This window comes from Mustelus asterias, chromosome 22 (genome assembly GCF_964213995.1).
Source record: "Mustelus asterias chromosome 22, sMusAst1.hap1.1, whole genome shotgun sequence".
Taxonomy (NCBI): Eukaryota; Metazoa; Chordata; class Chondrichthyes; order Carcharhiniformes; family Triakidae; genus Mustelus; species Mustelus asterias.
In genome coordinates this window covers 71,625,044-71,651,529 of record NC_135822.1, presented here as the reverse complement: position 1 = coordinate 71,651,529, position 26,486 = coordinate 71,625,044, and the positions used below count along the sequence as shown (strand labels likewise).

General features: G+C 43.2%; 1 protein-coding gene across 22 annotated transcripts in view; it reads right to left on the bottom strand.

The window, feature by feature from the left end:
* pebp4 (phosphatidylethanolamine binding protein 4) overlaps positions 1 to 26,486 on the bottom strand; it is a 420,175-nt gene that overhangs the window by 244,765 nt on the left and 148,924 nt on the right. For 7 of the 22 annotated variants that reach the window (XM_078239626.1, XM_078239623.1, XM_078239629.1 and 4 more), the window contains one exon: positions 15,044 to 17,733. The exons of 11 other annotated variants lie outside the window; for them this stretch is intronic. In XM_078239626.1, the coding sequence (XP_078095752.1) occupies positions 17,443 to 17,733 (291 nt within the window). In that variant the 3' untranslated portion in view covers positions 15,044 to 17,442. Of the gene's footprint in view, positions 1 to 15,037; positions 17,734 to 26,486 lie in introns of those variants that run through there. 4 more of the 22 variants (XM_078239619.1, XM_078239627.1, XM_078239632.1 and 1 more) reach the window with 2 other exon arrangements.

Below are 26,486 nucleotides of genomic sequence, written 5' to 3'. Positions count from 1 at the left end.
TGCTTACAATTTGGTACTTCTGAAGAAGTCTTCATAGTCATACGTGGGTTAACTGTAAGTCTTTATTAACTCTTAGAACTATTTAAAAATATATAGTAAAGGATATAAGTGAGGAGCTGTCTCCGTGCTTGCTGCTACACACAGCTCTGTCCAACACTGGACTGACTCTGGGTACAGGTCATGTGTTCTCTTACATCACTATGTGGACGGTAGTGTACTTGGTCCCATCTTACCCCTCTCTGTGCCAGACCTTATACTACTGTCATCACCATTTAAAGGTATTCTACACAACCATTTTACAAACTGTTTCCTCTGTCAGAGTTGATTGCAACACACAAATTGCAGGTAAAGGTTTAGGCAACAGCCAAAGAACTACCAAAAAAAGTTCAGGTATCCATCCAGAGGCACAATGCAGCTGATAGTGGCTTTAGTCAGATTCCATGCATATAGATGGTCGTAGCGTGAGTGTCACCAGCATTCTTCCATTTGCATAAGATAATGGCCATGTAGCATTGGGGATGGGGGAGCTTCATGTGGTGCATTTTTACTGGTGGCTGAAGAGACCAAGCTGTGAGGGGCAGGTTCTTGCCACAAGTGCCACAGATGAAGTGATTATCAGATGTCGTTGTGGGCTATTGTTTTCGGTGTTGCCACCTGTTGTCAAGCTGCTGCAGCCACTGATCATGGAGATGCACGCTGATCTGATTTGGTTTGATTTGATTTATTATTGTCACATGTATTAACATACAGTGAAAAGTATTGTTTCTTGCGCGCTATACAAACAAAGCATACCGTTCATAGAGAAGGAAAGGAGAGAGTGCAGAATGTAGTATTACAGTCATAGCTAGGGTGGAGAGAAAGATCAACTTAATGCAAGGTAAGTCCATTCAAAAGTCTGACAGCAGCAGGGAAGAAGCTGTTCTTGAATCGGTTGGTACGTGACCTCAGACTTTTGTATCTTTTTCCCGAAGGAAGAAGGTGGAAGAGAGAATGTCCGGGGTGTGTGGGGTCCTTAATTATGCTGGCTGCTTTGCCGAGGCAGCGGGAAGTGTAGACAGAGTCAATGGATGGGAGGCTGGTTTGCGTGATGGATTGGGCTACATTCACGACCTTTTGTAGTTTCTTGCGGTCTTGGGCAGAGCAGGAGCCCAGACCAAGCTGTGAGACAACCAGAAAGAAAGCTTTCTATGGTGCATCTGTAAAAGTTGGTGAGACTCGTAGCTGATATGCCAAATTTCCAAAAAGAGCCAAAAGAAGTATCTGGTGAGATAATAGATGCGTTGGTGTTAATTTTCTAAAACTCCCTCGATCAAGTGAAGGTCCCATTACATTGGAAGATAGCAAATGTAATTCCATTATTCAAAAAGGGACGGTAACAGTTTCTGTGAGCAGATACGAGTTAAACGTGAAATACAAACCTTTCTATCGACTGCAGCTTTGATGAGGAACCCTAATGCTTTCTGTTATAACCTCGCCAAGGCCAATCCTCCAGTATAAGAATGCTTTAATGAAATAAAGAAAAGGACCAGGTCCATAACTTACAATAACTCAAACCAGTACTCTAGATCTCCAATCCCTCAATCCAGGCTGTCAGCATGGGTTTTAAACTTCCACCGTCGTCTCTCATTAGGCAAGCTCCCGCTCGCTCATTAGGCAAGCTTGTATTCCACAAAGCCCACAGGGAGATCCGTTAATGATGCCCCATCTCCTTCATAACCACTAAACACTTTCCACTTATACACAAAGTACTCTGTCACCCAGTGAAAGCTCTATGTCTTTTGCAAATAAAGCCTTCTTTCCACAGAGAAGGTGATGGAAATATTGCCATCTGAAACCCAAGGACAAATATATTATTTGCTTTACATGTGCGCAGTATAATTCCTAATACGGCTGATCTTCTTCGTGGGAGCTTGAAGAATCCAGTTGTTGTAACCTTCACTGCTAGAGAAAGTGCAGATCCCGTCAATATGTCTGCAGTAACCTACAACAGATGGTGCACCTTGGAGTGCAGGTGGCTAATACAGGCCTCCTCTGACATATTTAGGATTCTGTGATGGGGTCTATAATTGTAGGGAGGGAGTCAAGCCAGATTTGGACAAAATCCATCTGCTGTCATTTGTATCTGCATTTATTGTTCCTTCATGAACATACTCACTGCATCAGAACTGTGCAATATTCATTGTTAATAAGGCTTGCATTCCACAATCTCAATCTGCCCTTGAAAAATATCTGTTACAAACTGCAGGGTACAGCAACTTGGGAGCAGCCAATTTTACAATACAAGCTTGCTATTCGCGTCTTGTAAAATCTGGGCTGCCAAGTACCATATTTTAAACATTCTACATTTACTTGATTTTTTTTTAAAGTCTCGCTAAATTTGAACCAATGTTATGAAAGCAAAGTTGGATATTTTATCAATATGTGTTAAATTAACTATCTTTTGGCATGAACTAAGTTTATCTTGTTACCTGTTACCTCATGTACAACCTCAAGAGAATTTGTTTTTCAGGTAAAAGAATAAAAAGGCTTGCATTTAGATGGTGCTGTTCATGTCCTCTCTCGGTCTCTGTTAGATGCCTGGGCAGTGCCCCAAACTGTGTACTGCAAAGTTTGTGACCCCGTACATGAACAAAAGCAACACTATAACTGCAGCAAATATTGAGATATTCCTCTGCTGAGCAACGTGGGCAAAGCATTGCCCTTGTCAGACTGCAGATCCTGGCTGAATGTATCCATCCAGAATTAAAGTGTGGTTTGAGAAATGGAAGACCAATAATTGAAATGATCTAATCCGTCCAGCAGCTGCAAGAGAAATGCAGTGAAGAAAAGAGACAAACCACATATTGCCATCGCTGATTTCTCCAGGCTCACCAACACCCATACCACCCCACCCCACCCCCCGCCCACACCACCCCACCAGCCCCCGCTTATCCCCTTAATCCCGCATATTTACCATGGATAATCCGCCTAACCTACACATCTTTGGATTGTGGGAGCACCCGTAGGAAACCCACGCAGATATGAGGAGAACATGCAAATTCCACACAATTATCCCGGCTGGTATTGAACCTGGGTCCTGGCAGCAGTGCTGTCAGGCAGCAGTGCTAACCACTGTGCCACCGTGCTGCTGTTTGTACCCAAGGAGTCATCCCTCCAGCCACTGCTCTATCTTGAAGATGGCTGGGATTTGACAGCGTCCAAGAATGTAGCTATCATGGATGCTCCCCTCAAAACAGGCACAAACCTGCATAATATGCATCACATTGTCACAGACAATCTGCACATTGAGGGAATGGAATCCCTCATCCATTCCTGGTAAATCTTTAGAATCTATAGGATTTCTACAGAAGTAAGGAGATGTATGTGTCAGAGACTATGTCTGAATTTGGTTCACATGGTAATTTGATTCAGAGGACAGAGAGGTGCTCCATTTCCTATCTGTGTTCTGCCTCCAGTCGCTGTCAAAGACACAAGTGACTTCTGAGACATAGGTGATAACCTAGAGACAGCAGCAAAAGTTTGAAGAGCTCGGGGTTGAGTCTGTGGGTTCAGTGCATTCCAAGGAAAACTGAAATCTGACATAACAGCAAAGACACTAAATTTCTGGTTGGTGAGCAATTTCCCTTTTTCTGTTATCTAAAATCCAGAATTCTAACTGAGTTAAGTATGACGTTAATTGAAATAATATGAATATAAACACATGCAGGACAAGAGGCATTAATTAAAATTGAATTGATAAAGTAATCTTTACAGCTGACTTATAGATTTTTAATAAGCAAGGGAGTCAAGAGTTTTTGGGGGACAGACAGGAAAGTTCTGTTGAGGCCACAATTAGATAAGCCATGGTCTCATCGAATGGCAGATCAAGCTCAAGGGACAGAATTGCCTAATCCCGCTCCGAATTCACGCATTCTTCTGTGTTCTCGTCTAAACAAAATCATGGAGGAAACATATCATTTCTATCTAAGTCATATCTGAGTGTTAATCAGTATTCAAACATACGGATATTTCGCTGCTAATTTATGTGAAGTGATTGATGCATGTATGAAATTTCACATGAACAGATCTGCTCCAGAATTGTACAGCTGATAGTGAATAAATGTTGTAAGGGGCGGGAGAGGCATCAAACTGAAAGTGATACGCTCAAATATAGCTGGAAATATTTCAAACGAGTGCAAATGAAACACTTTTGAAAGTGTTTGCAAAGTTAAAATCTTAATCAGCCCCAAAGTCGATTGCTGTCAATAGTACACAAACTGAATTCAGAGAAAGGTGTTTTGTATAGTTCCAAATTTTTACTCAAATTCTTGCGCTCATCAAGGTAAGGAATGTCAGTGCTCAGAAATGGAATATTCTTCCAACACTGTCACAACATCTCAGCATTCACACTCAGACCATGAAAAACACAGCAAGACATCGGCCTAAATTTTGTGGTGGCAATGACAGCAAAACTGTCAAGGTTTGTTGCCATTACACCACTGAAACTGACAGCAACTTCAGGAGCACATACAAGCCAGAATAATGCCGGAATCCAGAAGCTGCTACCAGTGATTCCATGCTCCTCCAAGGTCTGCCACCCTATTGAGGAACCTCCAGGTTCCAGTCAATAAGCAATCAGTTAACTAATAAACATCTTGGTGTTCTTCGGCTCCTAGCTTTACTGCAAAAACTCGTGAAAAATTTGCTCCTTGTTGAATGAGACGCACATGGATTCTCAAATGGAATACTGTGATCAAAATTACTGCTCATCACCTTCACTAGCCCTGAAAAGCTGATTTTATATTTGTGAAGATTCAATTTCTCTACAACCATTAAAAAAAAACATTTTTCAAATTATCAGTTTTTTAACGTTCGATTAATTTTTTTATCTTAGAACATAGAACATAGAACAAATACAGCACAAACAGGCCCTTCGGCTCACAAGTTACGCCAGTCATGTCCCTACCTACCTGGGCTTATATGTAGGCTTACCTATAACCCTCAATCCTATTAAGTCCCATGTACTCATCCAGAAGTCTCTTAAAAGACCCTATCGAGTTTGCCTCCACCACCACTGACGGCAGCCGATTCCACTCACCCACCACCCTCTGAGTGAAAAACTTACCCCTGACATCTCCTCTGTACCTACTCCCCAGCACCTTAAACCTGTGTCCTCTCGTAGCAGCCATTTCAGCCCTGGGAAAAAGCCTCCGAGAATCTACCCGATCTATACCTCTCAACATCTTGTACACCTCTGTCAGGTCACCTCTCATCCTTCCTCTCTCCAAGGAGAAAAGACCGAGCTCCCTCAACCTATCCTCATAAGGCATGCCAACCAATCCAGGCAACATCCTTGTAAATCTTCTCTGCACCCTTTCAATCATTAATACATCCCTCCTGTAATGAGGCGACCAGAACTGAGCACAGTACTCCAAGTGGGGTCTGACAGGGTCTTATAAAGCTGCATCATTATCTCCCGACTCCGAAACTCAATCCCTCGATTGACGAAGGCCAGCAACCATACGCCTTCTTAACCATCTCCTCTACCTGCGAGGCTGATTTAAGAGTCCAATGGACCCGGACCCCAAGGTCCTTCTGACCCTTTACAGTACTAAGAGTCATACCCTTGATATTATACTCCTTCATCCCATTTGACCTGCCAAAATGGACCACTATACATTTATCCGGGTTGAAGTCCATCTGCCACTTCTCCGCCCAGTCTTGCATCCTATCTATGTCACGCTGCAGCTTCTGACATCCCTCCAACCTATCCACAACACCACCAACCTTCGTGTCATCGGCAAACTTACCAACCCATCTCTTCACTTCCTCATCCAGGTCATTTATGAAAATGACAAACAGCAAGGGTCCCAGAACAGATCCCTGGGGCACTCCACTGGTGACCAACCTCCATTCAGAAAAAAACCCATCTACAACCACTCTCTGCCTTCTGCAGGCAAGCCAGTTCTGGATCCACAAGGCAACAGCCCCTTGGATCCCATGTCGTCTCACTTTCTCGAGAAGTCTTGCATGGGGGACCTTATCGAACGCCTTGCTGAAGTCCATGTAAACCACATCTACCGCTTTTCCTTCGTCAATGTGTTTAGTCACATTTTCAAAGAACTCCACCAGGCTCGTAAGGCATGATTTCCCTTTACAAAGCCGTGCTGACTACTTTTGAGCATACTAAACTTCTCTAAATGTTCATAAATCCTGTCCCTCAGGATCTTCTCCATCAACTTACCAACCACTGAGGTTAGACTCACCGGTTGGTAATTTCCTGGGCTATCCCTATTCCCTTTCTTGAATATAGGAACCACATCCGCAATCCTCCAATCCTCCGGTACCTCTTCCATCTCCATCGACGACGCAAAGGTCATCGCCAGAGGCTCTGCCATCTCTTCCCTCGCCTTCCACAGTAACCTGGGGTACATCCCATCCGGTCCCGGCGACTTATCTATCTTGATGCTATTCAAAATTTCCAACACATCCTCTTTCTTAATGTCCATATACTCAATCTTTTCAGTCCGCCTCAATCCTGTAGTACAACCACCCAGGTCTTTTTCCACCGTGAATACCGAGGTAAAATATTCATTAAGCACCTCTGCTATTTCTTCCGTTTCTGTACAGACTTTCTCACCTTCACATTTTATAGATCCTATTCCTTCACATCTCATCCTTTTACTCTACACATATTTATAGAACGCCTTAGGGTTCGCCTTAATCTTATCTGCCAAGGCCTTCTCGTGACCCCCTTCTGGCTCTCCTAATTTCTTTCTTAAGTCCCTTCCTACAAGCTGTATACTCATCTCGTTCCCTATCATCGCCTAGCTCTCGGAACCTTTTGTACGCTTTCCTTTTCTTTTCGTGCGCCACGGTTCCCGTAACCTACCAAAACCTCCCTGTCTCATCGGAACGTTGTCATGCAGAATTCCAGACCAACATTCCTTGAAAATCTTAGAATCTTAGAAATCTTAGAATCCCTACAGCACAGAAAGAGGCCATTTGGCCCATTGAGTCTGCACCGACCACAATCCCACCCAGGCCCTACCCCCATATATTTTACCCACTAATCCCTCTAACCTACGCATCCCAGGACACTAAGGGCAATTTTTAGCTTGGCCAATCAACCTAACCCGCACATCTTTGGACTGTGGGAGGAAACCGGAGCACCCGGAGGAAACCCACGCAGACACGAGGAGAATGTGCAAACTCCACACAGACAGTGACCCAAGCCGGGAATCGAACCCAGGTCCCTGGAGCTGTGAAGCAGCAGTGCTAACCACTGTGCTACAGTGCTGCCCATGCCACTGTGCTACTGCTGCTGCCACCTTACTTCGGTACTTTTCCTCGAGAATACCTCCTTCCAATTTACACCTCAAATCTCCTGGCCTGATGGCTTCATATTTCCCGTTACTCCAGATAAACACTTTCCTAGCTTTCCTGATCCTATCTCTTTCCAACACTAGCGTAAAGGAGATAGAGTTATGATCACTATCCCCAAGATGCTCCCCCACTGAGAGATCCGACATCTTCTATCTTAATTCAATCAAAACCGTTAATTTTGCTTTCAGAAAGGTAAAAGTGAAGGACCATCAGCTTTTAATTTCCTGGTGTGCTGTCCGTGTGAATACTTGAATGTGATTGACTGCTTACCCATCTGTTGACATCAGTGCTGTTCAAAGCCTGGAGATCCCCTTGACTCCGTGGCTGATTTAAACCATCATTGGAAAACACCAAAAATCTTGAGATCTTTGTCTGCAGTTTTTCTTAGGTCAGCAGAGAACACTGGTACAATGCTACTGACTACAAAATCCAGCCCATACAACTCTGTGTTTATGACAGACCCAACTCAAGAGTATCTCCGCTCCACCATTTCTATTTTCAGATCAACCATCCTGAAGTTCACTTCGGATATTAATTTCTTAATGCAGCCAAACAGGAGACACTACTGATTTCTTAGTTCTGCTGTCTTAAACTTGGGTAATGTCTCAAACAGCAGAACTGTAATCCTTGCATGTTGTAATAATTCCGCCAAGACCAGTCTTCCAACACCAAAAACCCTCTAATGATAACACGAGAAAGAGCTGCACAATTACAGCATGTAAGTCAATACCCAGGAACATACAGAGTACCAGTCTGGGTTGAAGCAATGGGTTTTAACTCCCCATTACTCACTTCCCATTTGGTGAGCCTCTGCTCCATGAAGCTCACGGGGAGATCGATTGGCGATTCCCCCATCCTCTTTGTGGCCATCATAATATCCCTGCCCCCTTAGGTTCGTTTCTCCCCCAAAACCCCTGCTGCAAGAAGGCCCTTCCGGCACGTGGCAGTCTGGGGTCAGTCTAAGACGGGACTGTGTCTGGCGTGTGAGCAGAATGGGGGACTTTCGTTTCCAGAGAGTGCATCGCAGGGTGTCTGATGCAGGTTTCTCCTCAGCCAAGGTGCCAACTTCGTCTGCTTCCATCTCAGAGTCACTGTCCTTGTTATCCGGAGGGGCTAACGCAGGGTCAGCTTCAAGTTCTGGGCAGGACACTGGAAGTGGCCACATCCATGGCTGTGAGCAAGACCAATTACAGACAATTCTCAAAATAAAAGGAATCCTTAAAATCTTTTTCTTTACTTCTCTTTTTTTAAAAAAAACCTTTTAACAAGCCAAAGACAACCACATTGTTCTGAGGATTCTCTGCCCCTGAGATGGTCCAGGTGTTTCTTTTCGGATTTTACGCGAGATATTATCTTTGTAAGCTACTGGCCCCACTTTCTCCATAACGATCCAAGGAACCCAACTGGGACAACTTCCAAAGTCCGTTACGTGAACCAATCACCTGTTTTAAGTATTCTTTTTGCCCTTGCAGAATTGTGATCGTTTTTTTGGTTTGGACTCCGGTACAGGAACCGTAGGCTTTGTCTTGTGCAAAGCCGCCATCCCATTAGCAGTTCCACTGAGGCAATTCCTGTTATTGTGCAAGGCGTGGTCTGGTGGTCAAACAAAAATGGGGTGGCACGGTGGCACAGTGGTTAGCACTGCTGCCTCACAGCGCCAGAGACCCGGGTTCAATTCTGGTCTTGGGCAACTGCCTGTGTGAACATTCTACCCATGCCTGTGCGGGTTTCCTCTGGGTGCTCCGGTTTCCTCCCACAGTCCAAAGATCTTCAGCTTGAATTGGGCGAGTCTTCTTGAAAATATGTGACTATCAACGCGCACAAAGGGTGCTGCACAACTAAGAGTAGACTCGCTTGCTCTTCCGGGTCTTATCAGCGTGTGTCATATTTCAACGACTTTTGGAGGACATACTCCAAGGGCTACCGGGAGTGGCGGTGTACTTGGATGATGCCCTGGTCAATGGGGCTTCAGAACAAGAGCACCTGGCTGAATTGGCCCTCGTGTCAGGGGATCAGCAGGGTAAATATGTGGGGTTACAGGAATAGCGCCTGGGTGGGATTGTGGTCAGTGCAGACTCGATGAGCCGAGTGGTCTCCTTCTGCACTGCAGGGATTCTCTGATTCTATGAAAACCATGCCAATGTGGTCTCCATGGATGCCATCAAGGGCAGTCAAGGGCATTCAGCCTCTGATCTTCGGGTAAGCGTTCTCCAAGGCAGCCTTCAAGACACACAACGCAGAGTCGCCGAGCAGAAACTGATAGCCAAATTCCGCACATGAGGACAGCCTCAACTGGGATCTTAGGTTCATGTCACACTATCTGTAACCCTCACGACTTGCCTGGGCTTGCAAAATCTCATTAACTGTCCTGGCTGGAGACAATACACATCTCTTTAACCTGTGATTAAACCTCTCTCCACTTGCGTTGTCTCTACCTGAAAAGACGTGATTACCTGTTAAGACTCGCATTCCATCCATTACCTTGTAATTGAGTTTGTGTCTATATATGCCCTGTTTGTGAACCCAACTCCCACTCACCTGATGAAGGAGCAGCGTTCCAAAAGCTCGTGCTACCAAATAAACCTGTTGTACTTTAACCTGGTGTTGTAAGAATTCTTACTTTGTTATTTGTGTAATAGGGTATGAAAAGTGGCCAGCATGGAAGCCAAATTTAGAATAACATATCCACAAAAATTTACTAATCTCAGGAAGGATTTTAACTCTGTGGTGTCCCTTAGAATTGGTGCTTCCTTAATGGTCTTCACCTTATCCGGTACTGGGTGTAAACCTTTATCATTTACCCAAAAGCCTAAATATGTCACTTCAGTCGATTGAAGGATGCGTTTATTCCTCTTCAAGTGTCCTTGGCTCTTGAGAATCTCTGCAAGACCTCTTCGAAGTTTGCCAGGTGCTCTTGTTCTGAAGTCCCATTGACCAGGGCATCATCCAAGTACACCGCATGTCCTCCAAAAGTCGTTGAAATATGACACACGCTGATAAGACCCCGAAAACCAAGCGAGTCTATTCGCATAACCCTTTGTGCGTGTTGATAGTCACATATTTTCAAGAAGACTCGCCCAATTCAATGTGAAGATTGGCGTGGCTCATACCCAACTTGGAGAATGTCTGGCCACCTGCTAACTAAGAGTGCAGGTCTTCGTTTTGGGGTATGGGATACCTATCAAGTTTGCAAACCCGATTGACTGTTAGTTATCGATCCACAGACAGGCCAACATGTCCGGCTTAAGAACAGGGACCACTGGCGCAGCCCATTCTGCACAATGAACGGGCCTTATTATATCTAAACTTTCAAGGCGCCTTCGTACAATTTCCACTTTCTCCAACAGTGAATACGGGACTGGTTTTGCTCTGAAATATTTTGGTGTAGCATCAAGGTCAACATAGATCTTGACTTTGGCCACTTTTATTTTTCACAGTCCTTCTTGGAAAACACCAGCGTATCTACTGAAAACTTTGTACAGTCCTTCCATGCCGAGCCTAAAGATCTCCAACCAGTTCAGCCTGATCTACTGAAGCCAGTCTCTCCCCATTTTGCTTGCTCCTTGCCCCTGTACAGAAATGAGTGGAAAACAAGCTGATTGATGTCTATAAAGCACCGGGGTCATTGTGGTGCCTTTTATTTGTAATGGTTTCCCCCGTGTAGGTGCCTAGTCTAGTCTTCATGGCTTCTAAGCTCATGAGTTGGATGCCAGTTTGGAAGCGCTTGGATTTCTTTTCCCCAAAAGGGAGATTGCAACCCCCCTCCCGTCTACCTCCATTTTCAAAGGATGTCCATTCACCACGATAGGCGACCTTTGTCGTGATTATGTGATTCTGTAATAATATCCCTGTTTCTGGAAATGGGTATACCTGCACGTTAGGGTCAAGCCTGTTACGGCTGTGCCCTTTGGCAGTGCTTGCAATCATCTATTGTCTGGTATCCGCACCCCTCTGGAATATATTCCCTCATACTCTTCGGGCCGTCACTGCCTTTCCTTGACTGCCTGGTGGGGTTATTCGTGCCCCAATGTTTAAAGGACCCTCTAACATGTTTATGTAAGCATTCTCCACTGAGGACAAGGCCCCTCCCTCTAACTGGAGTACATTGCTGCCTGACGCCCCCAGGAGCTCCTGACCCCCTTTCTCTGCATTTTCCAGCAGTAGAGCTGTTTCAATGGCTTTTCTTAGATCCAGGTTGGGTTCTGCCAATAGCTTTCTTTAGTAATTGGGTTATTTATGCCGCAAACCAATCTGTCTCATAATATTTTGTTTAGAGGCAGTCCAAATTCGCAATAGAATCATAGAATCCCTACAGTGCAGAAGGAGGCCATTCGGCCCATCGAGTCTGCACCAACAACAATCCCATCCAGGCCTTATCCTCGCTATTTTTGTAACCTGGTCAGGAATTCAGTAACTGGTTCCCCAGGAGTTCTCCCTCCTGTGTTAAAGCGGTATCTCTGCAGTATAATAGAGGGCTTCGGGTCAGGGTGGTTTTTCAGCAGGTCCACTAGTTCATTAAAGGTTTTAGAGTCAATGGCATCTGGGCAGGTTAGACTTTTTATCCCATTGAATTTCAGGGTCCTGCATGCCATCAACAAAATTAATTTAGGCTTTTCATCACCTTTGATGTATGAAAGAAGTAAACATGGAAACATAAAAACTAGAAGGAGGAAGAGGCCATTCGGCCCTTCGAGCCTGCTCCGCCATTCATTTTGATCATGGCTGATTATTGAATTCAATATCCTGATTCACCCCTTCTCCCCATATCCCTTCATTCATTTAGTGCCCCCTCAGGTGAAATATCTAACTTATTGAAATCAGACAATGTTTTGGCCTCAACCACATTCTGTGGCAGTGAATTCCACACATTCACCACCCTCTGGGTGAAGAAATTTCTCCTCACCTCAGTACTAAAAGGTTTACCCGTTATCCTCAAACGAGTTCTAGACTCCCCCACCACTGGGAACATTCTTTCTGAATCTACCTTTTCTAACCCTGTTAGAATTTTATAAATTTCTATGAGGTCCCCTCTCACTCTTCTAAACTCCAGTGAATATAATCCTAACCAATTTAGTCTCTCCCTATATGTTAGACCTGCCATCCCAGGAATCAGCCTGGTAAACCTTCACTGTACTGTCTCCTTCCTCAGATAAGGACACCAAAACTGCACACAATACTCCAGGTGTGGCCTCACCAACGCCCTATACAATTGCAGAAAAACATCCCTATCCCTATACTCATGAAGGCCAACATACTATTTGCCTTCTTTACTGCCTGCTGTACCTGCGTGCTTACTTTCAGCGACTGATGCACGAGGACACTAAGGTCTCACTGAGTATCAATTTACACCCATTCAAGTAATAATCTGTCTTCCTATTCTTGCTACCAAAGTGGATAACCTCACATTTATCCATAATATACTGCATCTGCCAGGCATTTGGCCACACACTCAGCCTGTCCAAATCACGCTGAAGCATCTCTACATCCTCCTCACAGCTCACCCTCCTACCCAGGCCCTATCCCCGTAACCCCACATCTTTACCCTACTAATCCCTCTAATTTATGCATCCCGGACACGAAAGGGATAATTTAGCAGGGCCAATAAACCTAACCCTCACATCTATGGACTGTGGGAGGAAACCCACACAGACACGGGGAGAATGTGCAAACTCTACACAGACGGTGACACAAGCCGAGAATCGGACCCAGGTCCCTGGAGCTGTGAGGCAGCAGTGCTAACCACTGTGCCCTTTGTGACAGTCACAAAACATATCATACACCAAATATTGCAATGGGGAGCTGTTTTGGAACTGAAACTAGTGTAGATCTGGAACTGTGTAACGAGAGAGGAGTGCGCAATCTACCTAATGGTCTTCAAGCAAATGTGTGATGATCATGGCAAGTTTGAAAGGGGGTCCCGGAAGAGGACACATTTTGAAGGCCCAAATAAGCTGCGTCAAAATTTATAAGGACCTAAGAATCTGCTTCGCAGTTGTTAACAGTTTGCTGAGTTCAGCTTGTCTGAGTTGATCACCCAGTTAAGCATGCAGATGTAAACCCTGTATTGGGAGAAAGGATGTTACTACTGACAGGTGCAGGTGCCAGTGTTGCCAGGGTGGGCACAGTAAGAAGTCGCAAAACACCAGGTTAAAGTCCAACAGGTTTATTTAGTAGCCCGGGCTTTCGGAGCACTGCTCCTTCATCAGGTGAGTGGAGAATTGGGTTCACAAACAGGGCATATATAGACACAGACTCAATTACAAGATAATGGTTGGAACGTTCTCCAAGGTGGCCTTCAAGACACAAGAAATGCAGGATCGCCGAGCAGAAACTGAGAGCCAAGTTCCGCACACATGGGGAAGGCCTCAACTGGAGTCTTGCGTTCATGTCACCATTTGACCTGGGCTTGCAAAATCCGACCAACTGTCCTGGCTTGAGACAATTCACATCTCTTTAACCTGTGCTTAACCCTCTCTCCACTCGCATCGTCTGTAACTGTAAAGACTTGATTACCTGTCAAGACTTGCATTCCAACCATTATCTTGTAATTGAGTCTGTGTCTATATATGCCCTGTTTGTGAACCCAATTCTCCACTCACCTGATGAAGGAGCAGCATTCCGAAAGCTTGTGCTACCAAATAAACCTGTTGGACTTTAACCTGGTGTTGTGAGACTTCTTACAGTACTGACAGGTACTTTGTAAACTGTCTGATTGAAATATGTAATGCTCTGGATGACTAACTTACTTCCTTTACTTTATGTGTCAAGTGGTTTCTTACTTCTACCCGAGTTCCAAAGCTACTGATGAGCCTTCCAAATAGGTCCAAATAGGTCAGCTAAGTAATAGCTGACCTATTTGGACCTATTTGTCATATTGCATTAAGAAACTCATCAAGCCCACGAGTCATAAACCTCCTTTGTTTTTAAGAATAATGAGTTAACAGGAGTACATCTCTTCATATTTCTGTGAATAAAGAATTTCATTGGTTTGGAAAATAGAATGACTGCATATTCAAAACTTCTCCAATCAGTGCAACCAAGTTATATGAGAAAATATGAATGGAAGAGAACTCTCCCAGAATCAAAGGAATAAGCATTCCTGGCCGTCTCTTTTACCTTTGTGCCTGACATGATGAGGTTTCACTCAACGAGGCTGTTCACTATTTTTTCCATCTCTCCACCATCAAAGCCATAACTCAATAGCAAAAGATACAAACAACCTGGCCACGATGAAACTCTGAAAAAACCGTGTTTCAAGCTGCATTCCTTGGCATGGTTTCCAAGTGTTGGGAAGATCATGATTGGCATTCAGACCAATTTAGGAACCAAGCGCATCAGACCAAATCCAGTTGAGCTCAATTTTTTCATCAAAGTGGATGAGGAAATAGATCGCCCCGATATCCATGCACTATTTCTGTTGCTGGCACTCTTCTTAATTGTATAATTGGCACAAATAGAATCTGATGTTCATCAACTCTCACTGAATACAACCTGCTGAATAAAATATCAGATCTGAAGAATATATTTGCAAGAAAACCAGTTGTGGTTTCAGTCATGTGACAGCACTACCTGTCCACTACAGTTCCTCTATGCAATATGCCTGCTGTCTTCAACAATGAGCTTGAATAAAGTGTTATGTAAGAAAGATGACTCATCAACACTGTTCTTTATTCTAACCCTCCGCTTTAATATTCAGTATGATCATCTTATTCATTGCCATTGTTAAAGACATTAGGTGCAGAAAAAACAGACTTTGATCAGGGAAATTCAATGTACAACATTCAGCAACCAGGTAACCCAAAGGAAAAACAATCAAATGATCTTGATTCACTGATTCACTAACATTTTCAGGTTCAGACTCACCCAAAAAAATGGATCGCCTGTCAGTGCCCGTAAGTTACCAAAACTATTTCAAAATAAATGAAGATGAGAAAGTCAATTCAAGACTCTGGGGAAGATTACCTTATCCAGATTACTTTGTGAGCCTTTGAAAGGGAAAACCATTCTGCAGTACATTGACAAAAAGAAAACTTCATAGTGTTGTAATTGCATGTTCATGACTATCCTGACATAAACTCAGTATTCTGTATCCATATCTTTCTCTACTTCAGTGTTCCTAAAATATTAGAGTTTGTAAATTTTTTATTCATTTATGGGATGTGAGCATTGCTGGCTGGTCCAGCATTTATTGCTCATCCCTAACTGCCCTCCATTTCAGTGGCATTTAAGAGTCAACCATACTTTTGTGGCTGTGGAGTCTCAGGTAGGCCAGGCCAGGCAAGTTCAGCAGATTTCCTTCCTTAAAGGACATTAGTGAACCAAATGGGTTTTTACGACAATCGACAATGGTTTCATGGTCATTGTTAGATTTTTAATTCCAGATTTTGTTTTTTATTGAATCAAATTTCACCATCTGTCATGGAGGGATTTGAACCCAGGTCCTCAGAACTAGTCCAGTGACAATAACACTATGCCACGGCCTTCCCACAATAATGCTGCATTTAACTGAGGGTAGATGTGATTTTGTGTATGAATTTGCTGAAACTGTGTGTATCTATATATCACATAGATATGATATGGGGAGTCGGTTAGCTCAGTTGGCTGGATGGATGCAGAGCGACACCAACAGCGCAGGTTCAATTCCCATACCAGCTGAGGTTATTCATGAAGGCCCTGCCTTCTCAACCTTGCCCCTCGCTGAGGTGTGGTGATCCTCAGGTGAAATCGCCACCAGTCAGCTCTCCCCCTCAAAGGGGAGAGCAGCCTGTGGTCACCTGAGACGATGATGACTTCACCTTTATCTAGATATGATATATACAGACATATATATGTATATAGAAACATAAGTAAAATCTTGCAAAAGATGTTACTTCCAACAAGAGTAAGACTTAATTCTAAACAGTTGTATAGTTTTCTGTTACCTGGTTATGTGAATTTGCAGCACAGGAATAGGCTGATCAGTCCAAATAGTCTCTATACATGTAAGGTAGTTACAAATAAATCCAATCGGGAATGTCTTTATCCAGAGAGTGGTCAGAATATATATGGAACTCACTATCAGAGGTCTATAAAATAATGAGGGGCACAGATCAGCTAGATAGTCAACACCTTTTCCCAAAGGTAGGGGAGTCTAAAACAAGAGGGCATAGGTTTAAGGTGAAAGGGGAGAGATACAAAGGTGTCCAGAAAGGCAATTTTTTCCCGCAGAGGGTGGTGAGTGTCTGGAACGAGCTGCCAGAGGTAATTGTAGAGGCAGGTACAATGTTGTCTTTTAAAAATCATTTAGACAGTTACATGAGTAAGATGGGTATAGAGGGATATGGGCCAAATGTGGGTAATTCGGACTAACTTAGTGCTAAAAACTAGACGCCATGGACAAGTTGGGCCGAAGGGCCTGCTTCCATGCTGTAAACCTCTATGGCTCGATAAGGAGTGGTTGAGACGAAAGGCACAGTTGTATTTTTTAAAAAGCGAGATAGGTACTTGAGGGAGACAGGAACATTCAGAGGGCAAGGTGAACGAAGGTGGGAGAAGGTTAATTTGGAACATAAACATGGCCACTGATCTATTGGACCAAATGGCTTGTCTGTGTGCCACGCATTGTATGTTGTCAAAGCCTACCATGCAAGCAGTGGCATTAAGTAGTATTTATGAACTGCTTAAACATCATTCTCTCCATTTCTGTGATGATTTGAAGCCCACGGTTGTCTTTCACTTTTAAATGTGTAAACCTTCCAAAGTGCCCACTGATCCATGTGCACTTATCTTGTTTTTGGGACTTCAGCTTGTGGTTGACCCTTTCTCTTTTAATGTACAGCATTAAATTGAAATTATTTTTATAAATTGTTTGTTTAGATGTACAGCACAAACTCACAGCCAAATAAGCAGTAAAAGCTGTTCAAATTAACATCTGTGTATCAAGTATTTTAAACAGATTGTTCTTGTACTAATCATTGCTATATGGCCTGTAATTATTCATGATAGTAAAAACAAGAACATCTGTATCATTTATAATATAGTAATGTTTACTCTACACGCATGAAACTTGGGAATTCATTTAGCAGCAGCTTCAGTGAATTAGAGCTCACAACATTGGAACTTATTCCGCTTTTCCAAATGCATCTGCTTTGCATTCCTTGGTTTTCCTGGAGATAGAACAGTCAGCACAACCCTGTTGTAAATTTGCTTCAAGTTGAAGAATTCAAAGGCATCCCACTCCCAAAGAAGAAGCCCCTTTACTGCCAGGCTGGCCAATTCAGTCATCCATTTTCTGTGAGAACCAATTCCAAGCCATTTTGATGAATCATGACACGACAGGGCTTCCACAGCAGAATAAAATTGTGATGATGGTGAATTTTTTGTCAACTGCTGAGAAATGATAGCGTAGGTGGGTGTTTTGAATGGGCAGAAACCAGAGTAGATGGTCTCACAGTCACACATACACACAAGTAAAATTTACCAGCAGTACTGGTACTGGCATAACAAGCCTGCATTGCAGTGGTGGCAAAAATATACATAATAAAGGCATTTTAAGGATAACTTGTAAATTGTAAATAGCACAATTCCTGGCAGCTACTTATAGTTACAAACATATACCCATCTAAATAGCAGCTAATCATTTCACTTTCACATTCTCCACATAACTTCTTAGACTGTTTGCCACATCCTCATTAAGAATATGAAACATCTGTTCAAGAGCACATTCTTTTCGATAAATATTATTTCAATATCTTCCAAAGGCAACCTTATGGAGATGTCTAAACACTGTTTACTTAGCTTTAATTTAATTCCACAAAATGTTAAACGTGATAAGTGTGATATAGTACTTCACTTTAGGAAGAATAAGGAGGCCAATTCTTACCTCTGAGATGCAAGTCTCAGAGGAGAAGAGAAAAAAGAGGCCTCAGAATGCAAATAAAATAATTCCAAACTGTGAGTTGTGCCACAGTTTAGCAACTGTTTAAAACAGCAACCAAGCACTAAAGCATTATTACGAAAGGGATAGAACTGACAAGCTGCAAAGTTATGCTCAACCTGTACTAAACCTTGATTAGACTACATTTGGAATATTGTGTACAGTTCTGATCGCCATCTGACAAAAAGGATTCAGAGGCACTGGGAAGAGTGCAGAGAAGATTTTGAAAAATGATACCAAAAGAATCAACAATGTACCACAGGAAAGGATCAACTGGCTGTCTTATCTTCTCTTGGTAAGGGAAGGCTGACCTAATAGAGGTATTTAAAATTATGAAAGGTTTTGATAAAGTGGATAGAGAGAGAATTTTTCCTCTTTGGGGAAGAGTATGACGAGAGGCCATCAATATAAAAGATAGTCACCAAGAAATCCAATGGAGAATTCAGAAGAAACCTTAAAATCAAAGCAAAATACTGTGGATGCAAGAAATCTGAAATAAAACAGCAAGTTCAAGAAAATAGAAAGCATCCTTTCCCAATGTATCACAGCTTGGTATGGCTCCTGCTCTGTCCAAGACTGCAAGAAACTACAAAGGGTTGTGAACGAAGCCCAGTCCATTACGCAAACCAGCCTCCCATCCATTGACTTTGTCTACACATCCCGCTGCCTCGGCGAAGCAGCCAGTATAATTAAGGACCCCACGCACCCCAGACATTCTCTCTTCCACCTTCTTCCGTCGGGAAAAAGATACAAAAATCTGAGGTCACGTACCAACCGACTCAAGAACAGCTTCTTCCCTGCTGCCATCAGACTTTTGAATGGACTTACCTTACATTAAGCTGATTTTCTCTACACCCTAGACTACACCCTACACACTGTAACACTTCATTCTGCACTCTCTCCTTTTCTTCTCTATGAACGGTATGCTTTGTCTGTGTCATGCGCAAGAAACAATACTTTTCACTGTATACTTTTACACGTGACAATTATACATCAAATCAAATCAACTCAGCAAGTCTGGCAGCTGGCTCTAAAGAAAGAAGCATAAAGACGCGAAACGTTAGCTCTGTTTCTCTCTCCACAGAGGCTGCCAGGCCTACTGAAACCTTCACCCAAGAACAAAGAAAAGTACAGCACAGGAACAGTCCCTTCGGCCCTCCAAACCAGTGTCGATCATGATGTTCCCTTCTATTCCCTCTCTATTCATACACCCAACCAGATGTCTCTTAAAAGTTGCTAATGTGCCTGCTTCCCCCACTTCCTTTGGCAGCGTGTTCCAGGCACCCACTACTCGCTGCTTGAAAACTTGCCCCACACATCTCCCTTAAACTTTCCCCCTCTCTGATGAATGGCAGATGGCGCTTAATTTAGATAAATGTGAGGTAGGGGAGTCTAAAATTAGAGAGCATAGGTTTGTGAGAGGGGAGAGATACAAAAGAGTCCAGAGGGGCAAATTTTTCACACAGAGGATGGTGAGTGTCTGGAACAAGCTGTCAGGGGCAGTAGTAGAGGCAGCTACAATTTTGACTTTTAAAAACGTTTAGACAGGTACATGGGTAAGATGGGTATAGAGGGATATGGGTAGGCAATTGGGACTAGCTTAGCGGTTGAAAAAAAGGAGTGGCATGGACAAGTTGGGCCGAAGGACCTGTTTCTATGCTGTAAACCTCTATGACTCTCACCTTAAACCTGTGCCCCCCTTGTAACTGACACTTACACCCTGGGAAAAAGCCTCTGACTATCCACCCTGTCTATGCCTCTCATCATTTTGTAGACTTCTATCAGGTCTCCCCTCAGCCTCCATCTTTCCAGTGAAAACAATCCTAGTTTATTCAACCTCTCCTCATAGCCAACACCCTCGAGACCAGACAACATCCTGGTGAACCTTCTTTGCACTCTCTCCAAAGCTTCCACGTCTTTCTGATAGCTTGGCAACCAGAACTGCACACAATACTCCAAATGTAGCCTAAGAACGTGGAACTTGCGACCACAGGATGTAGTTGAAGCAAATGATATAAATGCATTTCAGGGAATACAAGACTAGCATATGAGGGGACAGGGAATAGGTGATTATGGAGATTTAGGGGCTTTTAAAAAATATTTAACCGTGGGGCATCGGCGTCGCTGGCTGGCTGGCTAGCATTTATTGTAAGAAGTCTCACAACACCAGGTTAAAGTCCAACGGGTTTATTTGGTACCACAAGCCACAAAGAAGCTACCAAATAAACCTGTTGGACTTTCACCTGGTGTTGAGAGACTTTTTACTGTGCTTACCCCAGTCCAACGCCGGCATCTCCACATCATAGCATTTATTGCCCATCCCTAGTTGCCCTTGAGAAGGTGGTGAGCTGCCTTCCATTACCTGACATTTCTTGGCCAGGAACATTGCCAGGTGACTTTCTCTCAAGCATGTCAATTCTAACTGAACTAAGCAGCAGGATCTGTGGAAGAACAACTTGAGAGGATCATCACATTTTCCCCTGTGATTGAATGCCCTGCCTCAGCTTGTTGGCTCAGACAAAAGTTACTTCACCTTGTGGAGCAATTCTGGTCACAAATCCTTGTCCAACTAATATCTGCATCACAGACCTCAAGGTTTTCTTGTATGCAGATAAATATATGGTGCATGACTCCCAAAGAAAGGGATTCTGTATCTCAAAGGCAGATAGACAGCATGCCAGAGCACCTTTGATGTCACTTTCCTGGTGTGATCTCTGTTGCCTGGATACAAAGGGTTGCTTCAAATGGGTCTCCATGTTTACAGTCTGCTGACTGCGCTTACACTGGAGTCAAACTGCCTGCAGGAGAATCTAGTTTCTGCTCAGAAATAAATCAGAATGCTTTTGAAATCTTCCAAGATAAACAACTGTGGCTGGTAAAAATTGTGAGGCAACGGTTATGTGTCTGGAGTACATTGTTAGAACAGTTCAAGACAGGTAATGCAAGAATTCCAGTTACCTGCCCCAGCCAAAAATTAGAACAGGATAGCTAGTCGAGAACAATGTTGCCCCACCATTTTACAGTTAAATTCAGGGTTAAATTACAATGATATTCAAATTTATAGCACTTCAGTAATATAAATCTCAGCAGTTAGAAAGTGCTGACCACCGCCATGAATTCTGCCAATACTGATCAGAGTTACGAAGGCTAAACCAATATAAAGGCTGGGTGAACAGGGTATCTGTTATTTGAGTTCTCCATTCATCTCCCTCCGACACACCCACCAAAACACAAATATGAAGGTGCGCCTGGTTGTTGCATTTTGTTCTCTTAACACGTGCAGCTGATTGATACCACAGATTTCACAATCTTGTCTGAAGAAAAGACTTGACTAAAACACAGATAACAAATGTTAACCCTTTCAAGAATACAGTGGTGTACTCAAGACATACCAGAAATAGAAAGAATTTGTTTTCTATTTCAAAAATATTTAAGCACATTTATGAAATTTAAAAAGTGGTCTGCCCACCAAGCATTTCACTAATTCTACTCAACTCAAGAGCACCAATTGCCAGAAAATTATTCTTCTGGATAATTTCACAGGACCAAAGACCCAGCTGAAAAGATGCTGCATTGGAAGGGTTTTAATGGTTACGATACAACCGCCTGTGGTGTTGTTTGTTATCCGTGCATCGTGCTTTTTTTTTTCCAGCTGCAGTATTATAAAGTTAGGCTGGAGGCTGTTGAATACAAAATTGAGGAGCGGAGTGGGGAGTTTTGAGGCTGCAGACAGTTGTTTGCAGGACCAAGAATATCATGTGTCAGGAAAACAAAGATAGTTTTAAAGGGTTTATATTTGTATTCATAAACATTACAAATAAGGTACAGTTTTAAGTGTGTCTAATTTAATGTTTCTGTGCCTGCAAGGATAAAATCTTCAGTTAGATTCATGCTGGACAAAGGTGTTTGTATGTGTGGGGGCTGGTTAAGTTCCAACAGTGTTTATTTTGTACTTAGAGAGGGCCACAATGTGAAAAATAAATAGGCCAGCAGAGGTATGTGAGCATTGCTTAGCAACTGGAGGTAAAAAAGCTGCTAAATCTTTGGGGGGTGGGGTGGGGGTTGATAAAACATTTGATGCCGTTTTACTAGGGTCTGGGAATCAAAAGTTAAAATCCTGGACTGAATTTACTGTTAAAATAGAGCAGAAGCTTTGCTCAAAGATGCCATTTGGAAAAACCTGGACGAGATTCCAGACTGTAAACTGTGAAGGGAAAGCATTATTGTGAGAGATGATTTTACAGCATGTTTTTGGGAGTCGAGTTTGGAAATTTTCACGTGGCAATCATTGGTAGGGGGGTGGGCAGTGAGGGATTCTGAGGAGAAATCCAGAGATACCAACTGGGGTTCAGAGCAGAGTGTCTGTGTTTGACCACAGCCTGTGTGCTTAAAGGGACTTTGTGTTAATGAGATTATTCCAAACTCCAATGAATATAATCTTAACCAAATTGGTCTGTCCTCATCTGACTGAACTGCTATCCCAGGAATCAGCCTGGTAAACCTTTGCTGTGCTCCCTCTAGAGCAAGGACATCCTTCCTCAGGTAAAAACACCAAAACTGCACACAATACTCCAGGTGCGGCCTCACCAACACGTGATTTCCCTCCTGCCGACTTTAGGTTCATTGGTCTATAGTGCTCTGTTTTCTCTCTACCTCCCTTTTTGAACAGTGGGCTTACATTAGCTACCCTCCAATCTGTAGGAACCATTCCAGAGTCCAAAGAATTTTGGAAAATGACCACCAATGGATCTACTATTTCAAGGGTCACTTCCTTCAGTACTCTGGGATGATGATTATCAGGCCCTGGAGATTTATCTGCCTTAATTTCCCCCAAACCGTTTCTCTACTGATACTGGTTTCCTTCAGTTCCTCATTGAAACTTGTGTTTCTCAGAACTTCCAGTCCATTATTCATGTCTTCTTTTGTGAAGACAAAAGCAAAGTACAAACTTAGGTCCTCAGCCATTTATTTGCTCTCCGTTGTGAATTCCCCCATTTCTGACTGTAATTCATTTTTGTCAATCTTTTTCTCTTTACGTACCTGTAGCAATTTTTAGTCAGTTTTTATGTTCCCCGCTAGTTTACTTTCATACTCTATTTTTCTCTTCTTAATCAATCCCTTGGTCCGCCTTTGCTGAATTTTAAACTGCTCCCAATCCTCAGGCCTGTTGCTTTTTCTTGCCAATTTGTATGCTTCTTCTTTGAATCTCATACCATCTCTAATTTCCCTTGTAAGCCATAGTTTGGCCATCGTTCCCTTTCCACTCTTGTGGCAAATAGGAATAAACAACCTTTGGAGTTCACCTATTTGTTCCTTGAATGCCTGCCATTGCCTGTCCACTTGTCCTTCCTTTCAGTAATGTTTCCCAGTCCATCATAGCCAACACGTGCCTCATACTATCATAGTTACCTTTATTGAGATTCAGGACTCTGGTCTCAGAATCAACTACCTCACTATGCCACTTGATAAAGAACTCTACCATATTATGGTCACTTCTCCCCAAAAGTTCTCTCACAACTATACTGACAACCAAGCCTTTCTCATTGTACAATACCAAGTCTAAGATGCCCTAAGATGTTGATTCCTTCGCACATTGGACCAGAAAACCATCCCATATACACACCAGAAATTCCTCCTCTACTGTAGTGTGACAAATTTGACTCACAAATATACAGATTAAAGTCACCCAGAATCACAGATGTTCCTTTATCACATGCAGCTCTGACTTCTTGTCGAATGCTATTCCCAACATCACCACCACTACATTTTGGTGGCCTACTTGTCATCCCTCCCAATGTTTTTTGCCCCTTGGGGCTTCTTAACTCGACCCATACAGGTTCCACATCATCTGTGCTCATATCTTTCCTCAATATTGTATCAATATCTTCTTTAATCAACAATACAACTCCACCACCTATTTCTTTCTGTCTGTCCTTCCTAAACACTTAATAGCCCTCAATTTTTAATGTAAATTAAGTAAAGTTTATTTATTTGTTACAAGTAGGCCTGCATTAACACTGCAATGAAGTTACTGTGAAAATCCCCTCGTCGCCACACTCCAGCACCTGTTTGGTTACACTGAGGGAAATTTATCATGGCCAATGCACCTAACCAGCACGTCTTTCAGACTGTGGGAGGAAACCGGAGCAACCGGAGGAAACCCATGCAGACACGGGGAGAATGTGCAAACTCCACACAGACAGTGACCCAAGCTGGGAATCGAATCCAGGTCCCTGGCGCTGTGAGGCAGCAGTGCGAACTGCTATCCTTGGTCACCTTAGAGCCATGTCTCTGTAATCCCAACTATATCATACCTCTTTACATCTATCTGTGTAACTAATTCATCCATTTTATTTTGAATGCTCTGAGCATTCAGGTATAAAACCATATGGCTAGACCTTTGAAAGTTTTTGTCCTGTTCCTACCAATATTTACTGTCTTCATCTGATTCTGGCTCTCAAATTCTTTGCTCATCACTTTTTTTATGTCATTTTCTCTTGTTCTCGATTCCTCCTGCTCTGAATCCTTACATAGGTTCCCACCCTCCCTTGCCATACTGATGTCCCGGTCCTGCTCAGATGTAACCCATTGAGTTTGTACAGGCCCCACCTCCTCCAGTACGGTCCCAATGCCCCAGGAATCTGAAACCCTCCCTCTCACACCATCTTTTCAGCCATGTATTCATCCTATATATCATGCTGCGCATACTCTGACTTGTACATGGCACTGGTTGTAATCCTGAGATAACTACCTTGGGGTCCTATTTTTCAGCTTGCTTCCGAGCTCCTGATATTCTGCTTTTAGGACCTCGGCTCTTTTTTTTACTTATGTCGTTTGTACCAACATCACGACAACTGGCTGTTCACCTGCCCCATCAGGATATCCTGCGACTGCTCTGAGACGTCCTTGACCCTGGCACCAGGGAGGCAACATACCATCTTGGAGTCTCTTTTGCGGCCACAGAAATGCCTATCTATCCCCCTTACAACTGAATCCCCTATAACTATTGCATTTCTATGCCATTGCTTCTCCGCTGTGCAGCAGAGCCAACTGTGGTGCTACAAATTTGGCTGCTGCTGTCATCCCCTGAGAAGGGTTCTGGGCCAATATGAATTAAGAGGCCAGGAATGAAACCAAATTGAAGCACTTTGAACCTGAATAGGTGAAGCACTCTGAATTTGAATAAGTGGGCAGAGTGGGTAAAGTATCCAGAGCAAAAGATGAACAAGTGAGAAGCAAGATGGCAAATGATAAGTTGAATTTCTTTCCAAAAAACTCAACTTTGTTGAGGATGGAACAATGTTAAAATGGTCACTGCACAATACTGATTTTTACAACTTAATGTAATTCAGATAAGGTTTAACCAGCTCCCCAGGTGACAGGTTCGGAGATGGGAGAGGATTCGTATGTGACCAATAAAATGCCAGGAAGCCAGGTTGGAAGGGCTCCCTGATGCCACTGGATCTTTTTACTGGCAACAGGAACAATTGTGACACAGTTGCTGTCCCTAATCATCCCCAATCACATGGGAGGTCGCCAGCTACATGGTGGTTACCTCTCCCATCACCAGGTCTTGTCTGAATGTCTGATTTTTCTTGCTCCCTTTCGAGGCCACCCCAAAGCGGAGGTGCCCCCTTGTTCTCCTTAGAGCCTCGGCAGCGGCCATCTCTCTTGATGGCTGCAGAGCTGCCAGAAAGCTAGCCTGCCATCCTGAATTGTACAGTGGGCCTGAGGACAGCCATGTCAGTGGCTGGCACCAGGGAAAGGGCCACCATGTCCCAGCTGCAGCTCAAGACGCACATTTGTTCCAAGTCAGGGTTTAGCCCTGCTGTTAAAATAGTGGCCATAGGTACACATCAGCTACAAACTGTTAAGAAACATAATACCCCTCAATGCAAGAAGAAGCTCGAGCAACATATCCACAAACAAAATCCTTTTTTTTTGGTTCCAGAATTCTAACTCATTATATGTTAATCTTTTGATTCACTCCACGTTTCAGGTGTGGTAACAGACATCGATCGTGTTGTAAACACAATATGTACAGGATATTTCTATGAAATGATTATCATATTATAGTAACTTTCAGAGCAAATATTCACAGGAATAGAAATGGCCATATGTTCAATATGTTCCCTTTTTGAATACATTAATGAAATACGCGGAATTATTTTTTTAAAATAGAAATACATTTTCCCTGCATCTATTA